The sequence below is a fragment of the Heterodontus francisci genome, chromosome 10, assembly GCF_036365525.1.
Source record: "Heterodontus francisci isolate sHetFra1 chromosome 10, sHetFra1.hap1, whole genome shotgun sequence".
In the NCBI taxonomy this organism is placed as follows: Eukaryota; Metazoa; Chordata; class Chondrichthyes; order Heterodontiformes; family Heterodontidae; genus Heterodontus; species Heterodontus francisci.
Genome location: NC_090380.1, coordinates 90,046,996 through 90,063,973, shown reverse-complemented (window position 1 = coordinate 90,063,973; position 16,978 = coordinate 90,046,996). Strand labels below are relative to the sequence as shown.

Sequence of the window (16,978 nt, the reverse complement as noted above, 5' to 3'; positions counted from 1 at the left end):
AGAAACAGGCCCTTCGGCCCTTGTGTCCGTGCCGGCCATCAAGCACCTAACTATTCTACTCCCATTTTCCAGCACTTGGCTCATAGCCTTGTATGCTAGGGCATTTCAAGTGCTCGTCTAAATACTTCTTAAATCACTTGAACACAATTTATGGAACAATAAAAGGTAAGTGCATTTAAGAACACTGATTTTAATTAAAATATTCTTTTTCAGAAGGTAGAGACTCTTCATTCACAGATATAATTATATACAGTAACTGCCGAAGTTATCAGTAATTTAACAGAAACTGCAGGTATTCTTCAAAATTGAACAAAAAACTCTTGACAATTCCTTGTTGAACAAAGTTGAAAAAAATCTTAATTTCTTTTTTTACCTTCACTAATAATACGAATACATTATGACAACACAATGATATACTCATATAACTGCCTAAAAACAGTACCATTTGCCATTTGCGACAGGAACAATTCTCAACAACAAATATTAAAGACATAAAAAGCCTGTGAAATTTAATGTATCTCATAGTAACACAGTTAAATGGAAAACAAATCAATACACTATCAATCAATAATTAACATTTATTTTTAAAGTTGAGATATCTTGGAGATTTTCTTTTGGTCCTTGCTGAACAATATTGCATTGTGAACAGGCTCATTGACAAACTGAATCAAGTACACATCATACAAGACAACATTTAAATAGAGAACTGAATCAACTCCAAAGGTTGTGCTTGTTTTACAAAGTAAGCAAACTAAATAATATATTTTTCTCAGTCATAGAAAATAAATATTCATTTTATCTCAGGTACATACTATTTATTTAACAATAATATATTATCTAAGATTACAAAAGAGGGAAAGCTAAGTTCATCCAAGTTGTATTTGTTTAGAAAATGTTTCCACAAAAAATTGCAACAGTTAATTTGTTTTTATGTTTTCAAGTTTCCATGTTCAATCCTTTACATGCTACACATCAAGTATGGTTCTAAAAACATGTCAATTTTTTTGTACATTATTTATAAATATGATTTTCTGTGAATCTTCAAGATTTTAAAATTGATTAGATAAATATGTAGGATTGGAGAATATTTGGGAGAATGTACAGAAAGGTTTTAAGATCTACTTGAGAACAAACTACATATGGAAAAAAGGAATGTTCTGTGATTGTCCAAAACACTTTTGCATTTTTTGCACTCTGCATCCAGTCACACATTATTAAATGCCAAGAAAGTGTCCATCAATTGTGTACTGGAAGACAGGCAGTTGTTAAAACACCAATAACCCTGATCAATTCAAAATTACATTCCATACAAATTCTTAATCAGGAGGACTTTGAAATATGATGGCCACTCTATGGTCAAGTACAAAACTACAATATCATTTCTTGCATTAAATGTTTAAACGCCACTTTCTCTAGATTTTAGGCTATCCACCATTGCCTCCTGTTCTCATGCTGAGGCTGGGTGGAGGGTCTACATAGGTTTATGGTGTATACCCACTTTAAGTTTTGTTAAGTTTTTGCTCACTTGTGGGGACTCTGAAACAGTGCCGTACGTTCATTAACTGGTTACCAATTGTCTTAGAGTCATTCTCAGCCCATCCCATACCAACTACTGCTGCAGCTCCTACTGAATCCTGTTTCTGGCTTAGTACAAGCAAAAAAGATTAAACGTGTCTGCTGTATGTAACTATCAATCAATTCTGCTTTTACTCGGACAGCAACAGAATAGGAGCAGCGCCACCACTCAGGCAGGGGTGAGACAAACATTGATGACGCTTGTGTAGGGAGCGGGAAGAGAGAAGGGTAATCCAGAGTTTTGTTGTTGGAAACACAATGACATTATAGGGAAGGGGATCAAATGGGAATGGGAGAGGAAGGATGCAGTGACAACATGGGAAGAGCAGGGAGTTGGACATAGTGCCAGCATAAACTGGACACTAATGAACAGGAGAATTTGGGAGGTCGGTGGGTTGCTTAATTCTAGCAGGGAAGCAGAAGAGTGCTTATATGTTCTGTCATCGTACCAACAGCCAAGCTGTAGATTTTTCTAGCCTCAAGGACTACATTCAACTGGTGCTGTGTCTATGCAAGTTCCTTGGCAGCCCAATAATACACTGAGCAGTTTTTCACTTTCCAGGTAGTAATAATTGCAGCAGTTAATTCAATTTCTTTCACAAGTTAAGTTCCAAACTCTCCCTTGGCTGCCAAATCCTGGACTTTCTCTCTTACCACTTCCCCTTCCAGGCCTCCAGTTCTATCCTGGCAGCTAGCTGTGAACTGATTGTAGATAGGTGGGTTCCACTGACTGGCTGCTGCTGATTGCTGGATAGCTTTTGCTGGCTAGTTGTGATTGTGGATGGTTGATTGTTATGAATGGGTGGTTGTAGTAGCTGTTAGCTGGTTTTCAATGGATAGTTTCTGGTTTTAGCAATTATGGATAGGTAGCTCCTGGTGCTGGCAAACTGAATTTCGGTGATGGTGGTAGCCAGTCATAGGCTCAAGGGCTCGCTAGGTTTCTGGCCTTTAAGACTCAATCACACATTGAATAAGATTACTGATTCACCAAAGGAACACCCCAAGTAGGTAGTAACAGTTAATACAATGTTATGATTTGTTTGAGCATGATTTATTTGCTTTGATTGTGTAACATATTTTTAATGTCATAAAGTAGTGCACATATCCTAAAATGTAGGCATGTGTGTAAAAGATGTCAAAATTCAGAATGTTTAGGGGGGATGGCCCAAAACTTTCAACCCCCTTTCAGTGAGAGATTTTCATCCATCATATATGGTATACTTATTCTAAATCACTGCTGCACCACACAAGAAGAGTACTTTTTAAACAGTATTGTCACCTATTGGTGATGGAACCATTTGCTTCCAGCCAATTTTCCAACTAATTTCTGAGAAAGGGAAAATCTTCCTTAAGGACAGCAGGTGGGGTCAAATATTAGTCCAGAAAGTGATTCAGACTTGATGCTCAGTGTTTGGAATGCAATGCTCAAATGTCAAGGCGAACCTTCTCTTTCAGAGCAGGAGAAGGGGGAAAAACAAGCATTGGCTACTATCTAATAATAAATGTGACCAGCAATGGAGCACAACTAATTATTAGCATCAGAACTGATAAAGAGATTTGCAACTCAGTTCCTTGTCCTCCCCAGTAACAAAGATTTCAAATAAACATGTTTTAAAGGTGCAATATTGTTATATTTTAGAATGCACCAATGTACTGAAGGGCACCTATTATGCCACCATATTGCAGCAATAATTTTCATTTCCAATCTATAAGAGATTTTATTTCACGTTAAACTGTATGATTTATCAAAAATGAATCCTCAATGAAACTGTTGGTATAAAAGGTATTATGTTACGATTTCCTATTTGTTTTGTCATTTAGTATTTTCGTGGTGAAAACTGCACATTGCTACCAGAAGCTTTTCACTAAATATTCACTTCTGGTATTAGCTACTACTCTTCAGTCAGTCCTGGGTTTTATTTCCTAAAATGATTTCTAATAATGTTCTCATTCCAAAAGAGGTATTAAAGAACCTTAAGATCAATCGTACTATATGGAGTTTCTTCCCTTTAAACGTATTTTTAAACACTAAAGATTTAAAGTAATTGGTAAAAGAAGCAAAAGCGATATGAGGAAAAACTTCTTCACACAGTGAGTGGTTAAGGTCTGGAATGCACTGCCTGAGAGTGTGGTGGTGGCAGGTTCAACTGAAGCATTCAGAAGGGAATTAGACTGTTTTCTGAAAAAGAAGGATCTGCAGGGTTACGGGGAAAAGGAGGAGGAGTGGCACTAAGTGAACTGATCATTCAGAGAGCTGGTACAGACATGATGGGCCAAATGGCCTCCTTCTACACAGTAATAATTCTGTGATTCTGTGATAATAGACACAATGATATTTAAAATTCATAACACATAATAACTGAAGTGAAATGATCCAACACAAATGTTAGCATGGAAAAGTATATGTCCCATAATTAAGTTGCAATCAAGTAATCCCAGCTGGGAATTTTCTCAGAATTCTATAATCAGTCTGTGTAACTTTGGCTGAAATCCCATTTGCACGGAGTATCTGGACAGGAAAACCCCAAGGAGATTCTAGGCATCCATAAGTCCTCAAGTGGAAATCAGAAATAATTGCTTTTATGCTAGTTTGCAAGGATGATTTTTTTGTTTGTTAGTTGTAACAAAAGCATAAGCACATATATAAAACACATCTTCGTGATTTAGTTACACATAGCGAAGATAGAAAGACTTCCCCCGTGATGTTGAACATTGCTTCAGAATGTGGCTCTGTAACAAACTTTGCAATGATGCTATTGCAGACACTTTAAGCATGTGTGGGGGTGAAACTATCTTTGACAATAGTGTGAAATGGGCTCATGGTGACTCGGCAGCCCATTTTACACAGCACTCGATTTCCTTTCCAATGGCTGTAATATGGGTTGCTAGTTCACTGGTTCTATGTTACTGCCTAAAATCAATTTATTTAAAAATTTCTTTATGGAGCTTGCACTTTTTAAAGTTCTTTGGAAATGTAATTATCTGAAAGATCATATTAATGAACAATGTCCTATAATGAACAATGCTAACCTAAAGCATCTAAGCCACTTACTCATCCTCACGGGTTAGTAGGAGAACACTATGGTTGACAATGGAGTGAAGCCCGAACTTAAACAGGCTGGTATACAGCATACTGCAAGTATTCAGAAAGGATAGACTTTCAAGTTTCATTGCGAAAGCACGCACCTTTATCCATATATCTGTCTCTGGGTAACACATTTTCAAAACTGAAGAGTTTACTTCAACAGGAGCATTTTAAAAATAATAATAAAATTATTGGAAAATCAGACATTATGTCATCTCACACATATACAAACTGAATTTTATATCACCTCAAATCATTGGTGTGGATTCATGGATTAGACCCTGGACTGAAATAACAATATCTGAGCTGCTGTACATAGTTATAAGATGTTTTGTTTTTAATTTGCATAATATGTCTCGGTAGAAGTTTTTAAATCACCATTCTAACTGGCCATGGTTCCCAACACCTAAATATTTCTTTGACTTTTGTCAACAGAAATGGCAATAGTGTGAATGGACTCAGCAGCCCATTTTGCACTGCAGACGATCCTCTTTTCAATAAATGTGGAGGGCTTGGTTTACTATGAGCCCATTCTGCGTTACTGGCGAAAACCAATTTTATCCCCGTCATCTTTATTTAAAAAATTATTTATGAAGCTTCCACTTTTTAAAAATTCTTTTGAAGTATTATCAGGATGATCACAACTTTCTTTTAGGCCTTGCTCATTCTTAGTCACGAGTTTTAAAACACAGAAAATAAAAGACAGGCTGCCAGTAGCAAAGGATGTATTTCCCCCACTTCACTAATGATTGTAGAGTGCTGTGCTAAGTTTTGAGTATTGTAAAGTTGCACAATACTGCCATTTTCTGCTAATTGATTTGACAGGAATTGAAGACAGCAGTACAGAAACATGCAGTCCATTTCTATGCATAAACTCATGATAGTTCGATACATTTGCTTCATTGCAGACACGGGGTTATGCTTGTGAAAGGGGTTAACATCAGAAACTACTAAACATTCTTAAAGGGTATATTCTTATAATAAAGAAGGCACAATAGTAGCAAACTACAAGATTTATCTGGCTATATTTCTTCTTCAACCTCTTGATCTTTTTCAGATGATTTCAACAGTCCCATTTCCAGAGACTCGACCTGTTTTAACTTTGTATGAATCACCCTACAAACACACAAAAGATATACATAAATTTGGTGAAATCAATGATGGTGTGAGTTTGAAGATTAAAAAATATATTATTGATTGTTGATGCATTATGGTACAATGCTTTTATTTATCCAAATTTGCCAGTTATCCAAAGCTCTGCTTTTACTAAGGCTGTGTTTTTTCTCCTCATTTAATTGATTCTTCCTTCTCTGATGGAGAAACCTATATAGACTACAAACGCAAGAATAGTTTCAGGTTTCCTAAGATTGTAGCACACATCTATTGAAGTCTCCTGGGAGAAATTCCTGCTACTCTCAATTTTAAAAATTTATATGACTGAATTGCCACGGTGATGTGAGAAAAATTCCAGCTTCTGTGAAGATGAATATTTTGACTCTAGAGGGCAGAATTGCTACATTATTTTGAACTCAGCAATTCAAGTTGGCATGCACCGGCATTTCAAATACAATCAATTTTCATTTCAACTAATTCATGTTTTTGTACTTAGTTTTAGCCTTGTTTTTAGTCTCTGAGTGCATATTAATGCTGCACTGAGTAAGAAATGCTGGTCATTACACCTTTGTGACATAAACAGTTGTACTTAGTGTTTGGGGCCGGAAGTGATTTTGGCAGCAACTCAGTTTTCTTGTGCACTGGTGCTGCTTTTGTCATTAATATGGGGTTATCCCAATTAAAACAGAAGAGTTTAGAGGTATGTAAACAATGCACACCAATGATGGCAGTACCAGAAACATCCTGCAACTGTAAATCAGTGTATTCAATACAGTCAGTAGCACTATTATAATAAATACTTGCTTTACCATGTGTTATGATTCTGTAATTTTTTTTTCTCGGGAGTATGCGGTGTGCCTTTAAGGTTGTAAAAGGATCAGTACTGCTTTAAGGCAACAAGCTCCAGGGACTGTGAGTCAAAAGATGCATTTTGGTTGCCATTGGATACAACCCTACAGAGTGGAAGAACCAGTCAGCTTCAGATGTGCATCTTGGTTGTCCCAGATACAGCCACTCAGAGACTGAGGTTAAATATACATTGTTGCGATTGATAGTTTGAAACTAGCTGAAAAACTGGCTTTTGAGACACAGTTGACAGATACGCAGACAGCTGTTCTGCCAGCACATACTGAAGGAAATAGAGCTCTCGCTCAGTCTGTTTAAACCCTATTTATTATACTCTCAGAATTCTGATTCGTCAAGCCAGATTAATTTCTTAAAAGAAAGTAACCAATTACTTTAACTACTGAACTGTAATTTCTGAATTCATCGCTGGAAAAGGAAGAAAAGCATCACTTGAACTGCTGAACTAGACTACGGACTGTTCTACTGTTGAAGAACCTTTATTTCCCCATTGGACGGCTGTGAGGACTTCAAGCATCCTTGGACTATTCCACATTGGAAGATTCTACTTCAGCAGGAGCGTAAATCTGCAAGGACACTATTCTTTTCTATTTTAAATGTTGTTTATATTTTAGTAGTGGTTAAGAATAATTTTTCTAATTAAATGGTTAATTTGTTAATCTAAAGACACCTGGTTTGGTTAGTCATTCGGGGTTAATAGATGGTCAATTTGGCTGTGACTTTCTTCAATTTGGAAAGTTTAAAGAGATATGTTAGGCGATCTGTGGAGGGACGGGACTGAATCAACAGTGCATTTCTCCCACCACAATCAGAATCATATATTTTGATTGGGAGCTTTGTCTTGAGCAGTCGGTCAGAACACATGCTGAAATATCACAAAGCACTTGACACAAGAAAAACTGACAGATTATTATGGTACCATGCAATATATGCACACCTTTAAAAACAACCATTTACTGTTTTCTCTGCTGCTGTCAGATGTGTTGAAATGAATACTCAAACTCTTCAACCAGTCAAATACACTAAGCAGAAGCTCAATAATACATTTGTGCCTGCTTGTTATATTAACAAAATCTATCAAGTATTTTAAAGCCTGTGTTGTGGCTGTCAGTTTGTATAGAACTGATTATAAAAAAAATATTTGTAAGTAGGTTCTTTTATGGCTACAAAACCATTTCACTGAAATAGCACAAAGAACCTTCAATAAATTCAGGCAGTAAATTGTTCTTAATAAATAATCCAGCCCAAAGATACTAGGCTGAATTTTATCAGCACACCACACTCCACAGTGGCGTACTGTGAAAGCAGCAACCTTCCGACACGGAAGTTCTGCCGCGCAGCCCCCACGATATTCTGCGCAGAGGCTGATTTAAATGGAAGGGGCGGAGCAGCCACCCCCGATGACATAAGTGAGGCGGCCACCACGTCCCCGGCAACAGAATCCGGCGCCACCATGCAGGCGCCGGCGCCGCTTATATCTGGTGGGGCCTTCTCGGTGTCGTGGCAGGTTGCTCCCGCTAGCATTTTATGGGCCTCCCCACCACAACCCACGGCGTCCAGGGGCCGGTAAAATTCAGCCCACTATAAAATTCAATTCTAGCACATTTATATTTTGGTTTATTCCAACTTACTCCATTCACTGTCACTTTTGGACAAGAAAGAAATATTAAGAAATTAGTTTTTTTTTTATTTCTCACCCTCTCAGCCCAGAGCTTTGATGCTGGAACAAATAATGGGAATTTTGGGCATGCTTCCATGATTTTGCATCCTTTAATTTTAATATTAACAGATGGAAAACATTGGAGGTGCGCAAACCAAATTTACAAGTGTTCTTGATGATCGTAGCTCTGCATTGTAGGATTGAGAGTCCACAGTACCCGAGGACTTCAGTGTCCCGGGCAGCTTGTGGGATCAGCACACAGCAATGTAGGATCATTGCACAATGAGCTAAAACTGTTTTCTACTGAATAAGGGATTGTAAGCCATGTATTGTGTAAGCAAGCGCAGGGAATGAGAATCTCCACAGATATAGAAGGGGTCTGAAAGTAAGTGCTCAGCAAAGTCTGTAGTGATCTGGAATATGCCTATCTGATGACTGATGCTTGTAAGAAATGGTACTGAGCCAATAAAGGCAACATAACCATGGTAATGGTATAATTGGAAGGGATTGAGAAGGACAAAATCTATTTTAGCAATGTGCATGTATCTTTGCTTCACCACAATTAATTGGTTATAATGCCACCTGCATGTATCTTTGCTTCATCGTGATTTATTGATAACATGCATGAAATGTATGACCAAAATAAATAGTAGTATTTAAGGGTGAGCAAATCACCGTATAGGAGCAATCATACTGGAATCATACTGAATGATGACTCAGAGACCTGACTCTAGATTGTTACAATTTCATGTGCATGTACTCTGGTTTTAAAGTAACAAGACGAATTAGAACAAGAAAGCAGTCCAACATGCATTAGGAGTACGAAAAAGGAAAATATGCTACATATCACTTCAATCTTTAATTTTATGAATCATTTTCTTCCTACCCAGGGCCACTAATTGTGTCTCTCCCCTCTACTCCTTGCCCCCATCCCTGAACCAAGATGGCACATGCCAAAGCACATCTGTATGCATCCTGTAGCAGTTCCATTCACTTGCATGGAAGGTGGCTTTGTTTGGTTCCTGCTTCAGAAGCAGCTATGCAGGGAAAAAGTAGTGCTGACTGAGTAAACCAATAGCTAAACTATGGTAGTAAGAAGAGTAACTTTTAAACTCACAGGTTTTGTAATAACTTTGCTCAATTTCTAAACTTGCTGATGATACCAAACTTGATGAGGATAATGTAGAACTTCAAAAGGACAGACAAGTTGATGAATGGGCGGATAAGTGGCAGATGAAGTTCAATGCAGAGAAATGTGAAACGATTCATTTTGGTAGGAAGAACATGGAGGGACAATATAAAATAAAGGGGGTGCAGGAGCAGAGGGACCTGGATGTGTATGTGTATAGGTCATTGAAGGTGTCAGAACAGGTTGAGAGAGCAGGTGCCAGCGCCACTTTTAAAGGGCTTCAAGCCCTTACCGATAATTAAATTTTTAAAGTGAAATGGATGTTAAATTTACTTTTCTAAATTTAATAAAAGATCGCAGGCCCTCTCCCACCCCCCCAAGGGCGGCACAGTGGCGCAGTGGTTAGCACCGCAGCCTCACAGCTCCAGCGACCCGGGTTCAATTCTGGGTACTGCCTGTGTGGAGTTTGCAAGTTCTCCCCGTGTCTGCGTGAGTTTTCTCCGGGTGCTCCGGTTTCCTCCCACAGCCAAAAGACTTGCAGGTTGGTAGGTAAATTGGCCATTATAAATTGCCCCTAGTATAGGTAGGTGGTAGGGAAATACAGGGACAGGTGGGGATGTGGTAGGAATATGGGATTAGTGTAGGATTAGTACAAATGGGTGGTTGATGGTCGGCACAGACTCGGTGGGCCGAAGGGCCTGTTTCAGTGCTGTACCTCTAAACTAAACTAAACTTCAGTTATTGCCTTTTCCCCAGTAACAAAATTTTTATTCCCACCCTGAACTTTACACCCCCGAATTTTATGATCTTTGCCCTTCAACCCCTTCCCACCATCCCCTCAGCCAACAGTAAATGTTTTCTCCACTATCCCTCACCACCCTGAAAATTTCACTCCTCCTCCCTCCCAGCCAGTGTTACACCTCGGATCTCTGAAAGGTGTGGAACTTCCGGCAACTGGTCGGAATATCGGCGTGGGACGGCTGTCACGACAAGGTAGGTAATTATTCATTTATTAGCATTGATTTTAATATATAAATTAGGGGGTTTTTTTGCTGAGCGGTTGGGGGGTGGGGGGGCAGCCCCGAGGCCTCGCCGCTGCTGGTAAAATGGGGCGGGGCCTTCCCGGCATCAAGGCCCATAGTGGGCCTTTCCTGGAGGTATTTTCCGGGCCCCCCTGCCACAACCCCTGACGTCAGGGAGCTGGTAAAATTCAGCCCACTGTTACAGTCTTCAAAAGGTTACAGAAATTGGATAACAGTGCAGGTTGTTTATGTATTTCTTTATGAAAGACTAATCTTTAATTAAAAGAAGTTAATTTGGAGATTTAATTTTCTCTGATGGTGTACTGATCAACGCATTTCTGACAAAGTTTCTTTGTTCAGTTGTGAACGCATTTAAATTAATGTGTGTGTTAAAATAGTGCCACTAAGGTATTTTATGTAATGCAACCACCACTGTTTTCCAGAGGAAATAAGTCCCTTAGTGTTCAAATATTTGAGGGGAAAATGTTTTACTCACCAACTGACAACAGTATAGCTAACAGCCACAATGAGAAGTGAAAAGGCATAATGCCAGCAGTAACACATGGTAATAAACATCATATTGTCATGGCTGTTTTGGTCCCATTCAGAGCCTCCATTAGGAGGATACAAAATAAATCCAATCTGCAAAAAAGAAATGAAAAAATCTGGAGAAAGGTGATTGAAAATATTTATAGGCTTTTAAAAACAAATTCCAGCAATGTAGCTAAAAATTAAATTTCTTTCTAATGACACAATTACACTATTTTAAGCTAATAGTAATGGTTTAGCAACGATGCCTTCCACACAAAAGATCACTGTAACTAAAAAGGCATACAGTAATATGGCTTTATGAGAGTGGCACTTGTCAATAACAATGACTGATCAAAAATCTAAAAATTATGATTTAAAAGCACATTCTGCCATCATCTTCCTTGGTGCCTGAAAATTGTTTCAGGAAATATTTTGAGCTGAAAATAGATATTAGATTCAGACCAAGAATTACCAATCTAATTGTTCATTGTGAAATCAAACGCACAAATATAATTAAATATTAAATAAATATAATGCTGATGTAATGATCTGCAGTAACTTTTTCATTAAGTAGCCTTTAGAGTGGTACAGGAATAATTCCTATGCATATGCTATTATCTGTTTGCCATCTGGTAACTCTGAAAATATGGCACTGAGCCCATTAAAACAGACAAAAGGAAAACATAGTGCAATGACAAGGCAACATGCAGTTTAGATACCAAACTAATTAGTCTGTGTTGCCACTTTTTTGCATGTTTGCTTGCAACATCAGTTATTAGTTATCATAATTGAAAAAATGAACTTGTGCTTATCACTTGCACTCACTTAAAAAGTGGGTGTGACTACAGTTGTAGTATGAAAACAATGCTGTCCTCCACCTCTCCAGTGGAATTTTCAACAGATGCAAATTATGCTGCTATTCTTTATTGAAATTTTGTAAAAAGAGAAAATTAGAAATATGCAGACATAAATAATGAAAAATTTAAGTAAAGTTAACCATATGAAAACAATCAAAAACCCTGACGAACAATAAAAAAAAATCAGCATGAGCTACATTCTAATTCACAGGCAATCTTTAACTTACAGTGCTCCAAATCTCCTTAAACTACAGGTTTCATCATAGCGTACCATGGTTTAATGATGATTGTAATTTGAAGTATCTATCATATTGCCAACTGTAACCTATATAATCAGCGCCAACTGTTCTCTAAATTCTAAAGGGGGAGACATTTTTTTTTTAAACAGGGAATTGAAAATCTTTGTGTTAACGGAAAAGAGCAAAGATTTCATTTAAAACATACTATGGACATTTTTCACCACTGGCATTAAAAGAGCTAAAATCAATCAATTAAATTTCCACAAAATATTATGCAACACTTCTCGTCAGAGAAACATACAGTACTTTAAAACTCACTGTCAGACAGTGTTTGCTTTCTCTTTGAGGGCAATTGGATTCAGATCACAGAAGGTGGCTCATTTGCAGAGTATGAATTTACCAGATGCCAAAACTGTTATCCGTATTCTGCCTTTATTACTTTTGGGCTAAATAGCCTTGGAGGAATGTGTTATGTCTAGGAAGAATAGAAAGAACAACCTAGACAAAAGCAAGGAATATGTGAAAACTGGGTGGTGATTTTAAAGGTAACTACCATGTTTTAAATCTAATTACGGTATTACTGACAGTACTGAGCACTCAAATGTCTCAAATCTATAAGGTTCAAAACACAATACACACCTCCAGTTATGTACCATGTGCATGAAGATACTAAACAGCCATCATTTTGCGAATAAGTATATTAATCAAGGTCAAGATAATAGCGCTGCAGACTGAATTCTTATTATGTTTGATAAACATTGCAGCATTTAGCATTAGGCACACCTAAGTCAGGAGATGGTAGATTTTTGTCCACAATATCTGACAGGTAATCCTGTGGGACACCTCCGATGCCCTTTATGTTGTATCAAATGAAAATCAGGCAGATTCTATAAAAGCTGTAACATCTGCTCCAACAGATTACTATCAAGGCATTGAAGAAAAACTCTACACTGTTGAGGCAGATTTTCAACATATGTTTGCCTGTTTCTTGACTGAAAAACAGACGGCTGGCCTTTGTAAATCAAGGAGGGGGGAATCTTCACTCCCTCCATGGATGCCCATGGCCCATCTGATGAAATAGCGTAATGAGTTATCCTTTAATTCTCTCTCCACAGATGCTGCCTGACCTGCTCAGTATTTCCGCATTTTCTGTTTTTATTTCCGATTTTCAGCATCCTAAGTATTTCGCTTTTATATCCTTTAATTCACCTCGTTTCCCCCTCTCCAGATCGCTCCTCCCCTCAACACCTCTCCCCCCAAGCCCTGATCGCCTCCCCAACTGGAATTGATATTCTCTTCATCAGCAATTGCCGAGGGAGGTCTAGTAGGTAGGAGGTGCAAACAATTTCTAGGACTAAGTATCTAAGTGATTCAGGGAGCGATTTTCACCAAATACTTTAGGCGCTAAAGAGCCTCCAAAGTGACCAAGATGGGGTGTTAAACAGAACCTTCCATTTAGCCCACATATGCTGCTCCACGAAAATGGTACTTAATCAGTATTTGAGAGCTAAACCTGCAGGTTTTTCCAGGCAAATTCAAATTATGGTAATCAGCAAATTAGGACTCAAATTGTGAGCTAAATCCAGACTCTCAAGCAGGCTAATCTTAACAGCACTTCACCCATTTAGCACCTCATTTCGCCTTTTGGCCAAAATAAATACCACCTACTGTTTTTGACTAGACTGTACTCAAAGGGCTGGATTGTGTATTGGAGGCTGGGCTCCCAGCGCCGGGCTGAAAAGGCAGGGGGAGCCACACCCCAACCTTTTTGTACCTCGCCCTCCCAAAGCTATCCTTGAGTCTTTTAACCTCCGTTTCACGAGCCAGGATTGCCGTCCCTTTAAAGTCAGGGATCCCGCCTCCATGAGCTGCCAGCCAGTCAGAGGCTGGCAGCTCAGCAGTCTCGGCAGTGCCACCGGGAGCGATGGCCACTGCCAGTAGTGCAGAGGCATCAGCTGGTACCCTGGACCAGAGGTAGGTGAGACGGGGTTGCTGGGACCAGTCTGGAAGGCCCTGGTGAGGGAGTGGTTGTGCAGTCCAGTGAGAGGGGGATCCCAGCGGGTGAAGTAGTTCATGGCAGGAGTCCTCAGTGGGCCACAAATTGCCCACGGAGGAGAGACCAGCCCCCTCCCCCCTCCGAGCCCGCAGGCAATGCGCCTCGTGTTACAAGGCGACCTCCGGTGTGGCGGAGGCCTCCCCCCCTGCTGCTGGTAAGATCCCAGCAGCGGCGAGAAGAGGCCCTTAATTGGCCATTAATAGGCCACTTAAGGGCTTCAATTGGCTTCTGGATGGGAAGAACGTCGTCAGCCTATCCCCCTGGGATGATCACTTGGCGATGGGCCATCCGCAATCTCCACCCCCCCCCCCCCACCCCCCCAACCTTATCACGATATTCCGTGCCCTCCAGCTCCGACCCTGCCTCAGGGGGGCCTGTAAAATTCCAGCCAAAATGTCAATCAGTGCAAAGCAGCAATCAAAGAAAACAGAATTCTAGCTAGATTGTTAAATTCAGAAGCAGGTGGAGGTATTTAAGAGTATTTTATAGAAAAAGTAAATTTGGAATACTACTTCAAACTGACCTGTGACTTTAGCACAAGGTGACACAAGTTCAAACTTATGCCTGATGTCAGGAGATTCTTCATCACAAAGAGCAATTAATACATCAGGGAGACCTAGCAGTTGGGCACTATGATGGGGCTTTGCAGAGTCATTCTTGATAATGAACCCAGAGGGGTGAGTGGCCTTTTTTGCATATTTATATTAGAACCCTATAATCAGGGTTATTGCAGCACGCATAAATCAATTGCAAATCTTATCCATTGGTATCTAAGTACAATTTCTCAGTGTCCCATGTTCCTAGTAATCATGTGGGTCAATTTCATCTATCCTAGTTATAGTTTGTTCCATCTGCACCCACTTGTTATGCTAGCTAATCTATAAGGGAAAAATATATGTAAGGTTACAGTGCTTATATTTCTGTCACATGCAATTATATGTTGGCAATGCAGGTTCTGTGTACTAATGAATGGAACAATAAAACCAAGAGCAGTAAGTTATTTTTGTTATAAAAACAAGAAATGCTGGAAATACTCAGCAGGTCTGGCAGCATCTGTGGAGAGAGAAGCAGAGTTAACGTTTCAGGTCAATGATCCATCATCAGAACTGAAGAAGTTATTTTTGTTCACGCATGATGGGCCTCCACAGTAGTCCTCAGTGTTTGCAGAGCATTTCCCACTCCCATGTTTAAAGCATTTATCTACATAAATTGGTATAATTTTGCTGTTATTGGAACAAATCTGATTTTGCTCCTTTACCCTCACTCTTGTTTCCTTTATTAACTTAAATTTTGTTCAATTTCGCGTACCAATGTTACTCTGTCATTGTCCCTTATTCTATTTGCATCGTTACATGGAAGTATTTGCATTAATAGTTTGTGGAAGGGGGAGGAGGGAACTCAAATGAAAAGAATCTCTTACCTGCCAGAACCAGCTGCCCTGCAATATACAAAGGCTTGTCCTTAAAAGCTCCAGTACTATATTACCCCGGAGGAAGACTTCAAGAAAGATGCTAATGGAACCGCCAAACACTGCCACCAACAGCAGGATGTGCACATGAATGTCAAGCATCGCACGCCCGTGGACATGATAATAAAACAAGAAACCTGTAGACAAAATAAAATAAAGGGAGGGGGAGTGAATACATTCTTTGTGATTTTAAGACACACTGGATTTTACAAGGTGAACTACCGAAGGTGTGGAAGTCGAAGGCTCTCCTGACGATTTGGTGGTGAAGTTTTTAGTTTAGAGATACAGCATTGAAACAGGCCCTTCGGCCCACCCAGTCTGTGCCGACCATCAACCACCCATTTATACTAATCCTACACTAATCCCATATTCCTACCACATCCCCATCTGTCCCTATACTTTCCTACCACCTACCTCTACTAGTGGCAATTTATAATGGCCAATTTACCTACCAACCTGCAAGTCTTTTGGCTTGTGGGAGGAAACCGGAGCACCCGGAGAAAACCCACGCAGACACAGGTAGAACTTGCAAACTCCACACATACAGTACCCAGAATTGAACCCGGGTCGCTGGAACGGTGAGGCTGCGGTGCTAACCACTGCGCCACTGTGCCGCCCACAGTGGGGTTCTCCCAATTGCCTGCTGTAACTTTGATGGAGGCTTTGCTGAAATGAAAGTGGATGATCAGGAGAAACTAAACATCTTTGAGGGCAAAACTAAACAAGATTATTTAAGGAGGCTGCACTCCAATTAATGCTTATTTAATTTCATTGTGCATCAGATAAACAGAAACACAGGGCTGGATTTTACCAAGCCCTCGACTTCCGGCTCTGCAGCGGGGGAGGGAGGGTAGGCAGCCTGAGATGGGTCTGGAAGCGGCCCGCCACGGACCTCAACGCCAGGACGTCCTGGCCCAATCCTTCAGGCAGTGGCGAGGCTCCGTGGCGGCCAACCCACTGCTGGGCGACGGGACCTCAATTACAATATTCAAATGAATAAAATGAATAAGTTTACATAGACTTACTTGCAATCTTGAGGGCCCGCCATGATCTTCGGCGTGGCGGCCTACACTCCTGCGCCTTCAATTCCCTGTCCAGGGAAAGGTGATGTGACACTGGTGGGGAAGGGGGAGGAGGTAGGATTTTCAGTGCAGGGGGTGGATGCGGTGCTCAAAAACATGTAATGGGTGTAGGGGATGGTGGGAAGGGTTGAACTTCAAACTTTGTGCAGTCTGGGGCAGGGGGGAAGCTCACAATTAAATGTTAAGTGTTTTTGGGGGGGGGGAAGGGCAAATGGTTATTGTAATTGTTATTGGGGAAGTGGGAAAGGGGCGTTATAAATTTATTTATTTAATTTGGGGGTATGTGTTTAAAAATTT

At 39.9% G+C, this 16,978-nt stretch overlaps 1 protein-coding gene across 5 annotated transcripts in view; it reads right to left on the bottom strand.

Moving 5' to 3' along the window:
* Positions 1–212: 212 nt before the first annotated feature.
* LOC137374623 (transmembrane protein 45B-like) overlaps positions 213–16,978 on the bottom strand; it is a 107,856-nt gene continuing 91,090 nt past the window's right edge. For all 5 annotated transcript variants that reach the window (XM_068041029.1, XM_068041028.1, XM_068041027.1 and 2 more), the window contains 3 exons: positions 15,552–15,736; positions 10,945–11,090; positions 213–5,776 (listed from right to left, as the gene is read on the bottom strand). In XM_068041029.1, coding sequence (XP_067897130.1) covers positions 5,683–5,776; positions 10,945–11,090; positions 15,552–15,736 — 425 coding nt within the window. In that variant the 3' untranslated portion in view covers positions 213–5,682. The remainder of the gene's footprint in view (positions 5,777–10,944; positions 11,091–15,551; positions 15,737–16,978) is intronic.